At 40.8% G+C, this 4,797-nt stretch overlaps 1 protein-coding gene across 1 annotated transcript; it reads left to right on the forward strand.

The window, feature by feature from the left end:
- The first annotated feature begins 2,354 nt into the window (after positions 1-2,354).
- On the forward strand, positions 2,355-4,039 carry LOC116678403 (C-type lectin domain family 10 member A-like). The gene is made up of 4 exons (XM_032508327.1): positions 2,355-2,545; positions 2,636-2,799; positions 3,605-3,717; positions 3,794-4,039. Exons 1-4 carry the CDS (start codon positions 2,356-2,358, stop codon positions 3,924-3,926), a joined length of 600 nt encoding a protein of 199 aa, XP_032364218.1. The 5' UTR covers position 2,355; the 3' UTR covers positions 3,927-4,039.
- Positions 4,040-4,797: the final 758 nt, after the last annotated feature.

The following is a 4,797-nucleotide window of genomic DNA, read 5'->3' on the forward strand; positions in this document are numbered from 1 at the left end:
TTAGAGGTGAACAGCTTTACTCCTGGGTTGTTAAGGGAAAGTCTATCTGCTTTAAAAAGATGTCTGCGCTCCCAGAAAATGTTTAAATTGTCAATGAACTGCAGAGAGTGGACGGTACATTCAGTTGAAAGCCATTTGTTTAGTGCCAACAGTCGGCTGAATCTCTCATCTCCTCTTCTGACTGACGGTATAGGGCCACTGATAAACACATCTGCGTTTAGAGAGCTGACGGTGTCCAGCAGTTCCTTAAAGTCCAGTTTCTGCAATTCAGACTGTTGCTTTACAACATCACGTGACCCTATATGCAGTATAATGTTCTTCACAGTTGGGTGTGCTGCCACGATATCTGGGATTTTTTGGGTCAAGTCAGACACCGTGTCTTTGGGAAAACAGAGTATTTTGGTGTTTTTACTGTTTTTTAAATCGTTTACAGCAGAGTCACCCACAATCAGGGTTTGAGGCCCAGTTGTTAGCTTTTTACTTTTTGAATTGCTCTCAGTCCTTACCCTGCTGTGTGGCGATGAAACGCAGTCCCGGTCATCAGATGGCTGTCCAGCGTCTTGCAGCAGAGGAGCAAATCTGTTATCCAGTTGCACACCAGGTTGTTGGGGGGGCATTTTGTTGCTTATTTTCCCTTTTGCAGCTGTCCACGGCTGTGTCCTAGTAGGTACAGGGGTTGAAGAGGCGCTCTGCCCAGATGATAGTGCAGGCCAGCCGGTCATATCCCAAATCTCAGGGCGCTGTGCCCTGCCCGTTAGTCGTCCTCCCATTTCCCAGGAAAATTATTTAGTCTTAGGCTTCGCCCCGGACGAGTTCCAGGGAGGACTGCCACTTGTTGATTTATTACCAGTTCCACCCTCCTGTTTCTTTGTAGTCTTGTTGGTGCTAATTAGCCGTGTGTTAGCATGCTTCTGTCCATTGTTATGGGTCCATGGTAAAGTGGTGTCATTTCCACAAGATCCGTTCACTTCCACATTCACTTCTAGTCGGTGAACCTTGGTTTCCAGAAGTGCAATCTTCTGAAGGAGTTTGTAGTAGTCTTCCACGGAGAAAGGAGGCATCTTGCTGCTAATTAGCTTTAGCTACAATCACTGTAGGACAGGTTTAAGCTATTGGTACGCCACACTCACGCAGAATAATGTTAAAATATGGCAATAGCCTACTGTCTACAAAAAATGTAAAGTCCAGTGTTTTTGAAGTGTCCAAGAGCCGCTGCTCATAGTTTCTCTCAGCGGAAAAGCAAGATTATCAGCAAAAATATGCAAGCAGAGGCAGGAGCAAGCAGCAAAAGCGTCTGCACTGTAAGAAGCAGGAAGCTCAAGAAAGGCAGCATCAAAAAAGGTCTTCAGCCTTGATTTAAAAGAACTGAGAGTAGCAGCAGATCTACAGGTTTCTGGGAGTTTATTCCAGATATGAGGAGCATAGAAACTGAAAGCTGCTTCACCCTGTTTAGTTCTGACTCTGGGGACAGAAAGTAGACCTGTCCCAGATGACCTGAGGGGTCTGGGGGGGTCATAGTGTAGTAGCAGATCAGAAATGTATTTTGGCCCTAAACCGTTTAGTGATTTATAAACTAGCAAAAGTACTTTGAAATCGATTCTTTGAGACACAGGAAGCCAGTGTAAAGACTTCAGAACTGGAGTGATGTGATCCAGTCTCTTGGTCTTAGTGAGAACTGGAGTGATGTGAGCCAGTCTCTTGGTCTTAGTGAGGACCCGAGCAGCAGCGTTCTGAATCAGCTGTAGCTGTCTGATTGATTTTTTAGGGAGACCTGTAAAGACCCCGTTACAGTAGTCAAGTCTACTGAAGATGAAAGCATGGACCAGTTTTTCCAAGTCCTGTTGACACATAAGTCCTTTAACCCTTGATATATTCTTAAGGTGATAGTAGGCTGACTTTGTAAGCATCTTAATGTGGCTGTTAGAGTTCAGGTCTGAGTCCATGACTACACCAAGATTTCTGGCTTTGTCTGTTGTTTTTAACATTGTTGTTTGAAGCTGAGCGCAGACTTTTAATCGTTCCTCTTTTGCTCCAAAAACAGCCACCTCAGTTTTTCCTTCATTTAATTTCAGAAAGTTCTGGCACATCCAGTCGTTAATTTGTTTGATGCAGTTAGTCAGTTTTTGTATTGGACTATAGCCAGAAAGACCAACCCAGTTTTCCAATCGGTCCAGTAATATGTCATGGTCGACCGTGTCAAATGCAGCACTGAGATCAAGTAATACTAAGACTGAAATTTTGCCACTATCTTCACCAACAAGTACACTATTCTATTCTACTGCTTACTCCTGATGTGTACAACAATCTGACAGTCCAGTTGGGCAACCTGACACAAAACTATACTGAAACAAGATCATGAACCTGACTACAGACGTCCAGAACCTGGTAACACAAAACCAGCAGCTGGAGACCCAAAACCAGCAGCTGGAGACCCAGAGGAACAACTTAACAAAACAAATACAAGACCTGGAGACAAACTGGAATAAACTCAACGTCAGTCGAGCTCAGTGGAGCATTGATGCCTACTGCCCCAGAACAAATAACGGTATGTTCAGATCCTATTAATTAGATCCAATAATAATATTAATATCATAATGCTGTAATGTTGTTTATTGGTTGGTCTCTGTTGTTTCAGGGAGACAGTGTGCAGCTTGTCAGAATGGCTGGTTTCTCTACATGTCTAACTGCTATGTGTATAATAACGCTGCTCCTGATCATCAGAAAACCTGGGAAGAAGCTCGACAAGACTGCAGAGGAAGGGGTTCAGATTTGGTTGTTGTACAAAGTCAAGAGGAAAAGGTAATGAAAAAAAGTGGTTATTTTTATTAATCAAATAAATGGAAATTGGGGGGGGGGTCAGGACCCACCCAATCTGTTATCCTGTTAAGGCGTTTTCCCCCTCTGAAAAATGTCTTTAAAACCACGCTGTGTAGATAATTAAATACTTCAAATAATTGTGTAAATAGTAAAATAATACAACTAGAAATGGGTTTTAGGTTCAGAAACATTTGGAGTCCCTCCTCCTCATCTCACAGTGGTTTGGTCCACTGCCTCACAGTGGTTTGGTCCACTGTTTGGTTTTCTGCCTTTACGTTAATGCTAGGCAGAAGTCTGAGGGGCTCGTGGGATTTTCTTCTCAAAACTCAGATGCGACATACAATGTATACATTTCAACTCATATATTCATCTTGCTCAAACTCAAAAAGCCAAATTCAGAATGGGATGTTTAAAATCCAGTGTGGGTATACTGAACAGATTTACTTCCTTAGTGTCGGCTAGCTTGCTAATTCCGCCCCCCCCCCCCCCCCCCCCGTGCTTTCATGCTCCACACTGGTTATAGAAAATGAGCCGGACAAAGTCAGTCATGTAAATATAAAACAGCTTTGCCAGCTTTACTACACATATCCTCTACAAGTACCATTGTGTATGCATTGACTGTGTATTGCTCTTATGAAATTTTAATTTAGATTAAATTTGCGCCCATGAACACAATTATTAAATTGAAATATATTTTCTCCAGGTTTGAGCAGTGAGTCTGTAGATAACAGTTTGATGATTTAGTTCAAGTGTTTTAAATATCTGATAACTGTTTCTCTCTTGTCAGGATATACTCAAAGCAGTCAGCGTGGGTAGTTCAGGAACTGCTGGATACTGGTTTGGTCTGAGAGCTGAAGGAGGGAGATGGAAGTGGATTGATGGAAGTAATCTGACTGAAAGGTAAGAGACACATTCCTAAACACTCTGAATCCTAAAATCTATCAGCCTTGATCTAAACATCATGTTCTTCCCTCAGCTACTGGACACCACAGCCTCCTCCTGCTACTGACAGTCAGTGTGTAATGTCTGTCCAGAACTATAACTGGATACCAGTGAGCTGTGATCAGAAACAAAGATGGATCTGCGTAATGAAGGCTTTATCTGTTTAAACACAGCAGTCAGACTCTGCATGATAATATCAACTGGCTTATAAATATCAAACTATGAAGACTTCTACTTCACAATTTAAATGTTTTGTCTTCAAAACTAAAAATGTTCAGGGGATTTATTTCATAGAAAAAGAGAAAGTAAATATTTAGTGAGTTATTTTTCAAAGCTTTTTATGTGTCTCACATATAAAAACACTTAGATTTGAATGCATTTAGATGTTTGATTATGAAGGTTTTCTAATGTTAAGTCTGTGAAACATCCAGTGACTAGACTGAAGGGGCTCTGTTATCATTGATACCTGAATGTTGTTCTGCTTTGTTAGAGATGTGATGCTTATAATTTGTATATCAGCAGATTGATGACAGGGACAGACAGACTGCTCAGTTTCCTGTTTCCTGTGTATCATGTGACATATTCTGTTGCTACTCATTGGCCAAAATGGGGGCACTGCATCACTCGTTTGATCGACATTTTGGCTTCAGCATGTTAGGAATATTAACATGTAAAATGTTTTCTGTTTGTCTATCTAGAAGCATATTCATGTTTTATCACATTGAATAAAAACGCTGCAACACAATGTCGTTATTGTTTTTCTTACATAATGCTGATTGAAACTATCTTCACCAATGTAGAACGAACAACATAAATAAGGAAGTTGTCTATCATCAAACTATGATCCTTATGATTCTTTTCACTTTACTGAACATCTTGGGAATGATAAGATTTAATGTTTGTGTCAGTCAACTAAAGAAGAAGTTGCTTATTTATCAAAGAATTATTTGGGGGAAAAAACAAATACATTTTAAAAAGGGGGATTTTATTTTGGTTAATGTAGATAATATTAATACAATACCAACCATATGTGCCAGG

The sequence above is a fragment of the Etheostoma spectabile genome, unplaced genomic scaffold, assembly GCF_008692095.1.
Source record: "Etheostoma spectabile isolate EspeVRDwgs_2016 unplaced genomic scaffold, UIUC_Espe_1.0 scaffold00007266, whole genome shotgun sequence".
Classification (NCBI taxonomy): domain Eukaryota; kingdom Metazoa; phylum Chordata; class Actinopteri; order Perciformes; family Percidae; genus Etheostoma; species Etheostoma spectabile.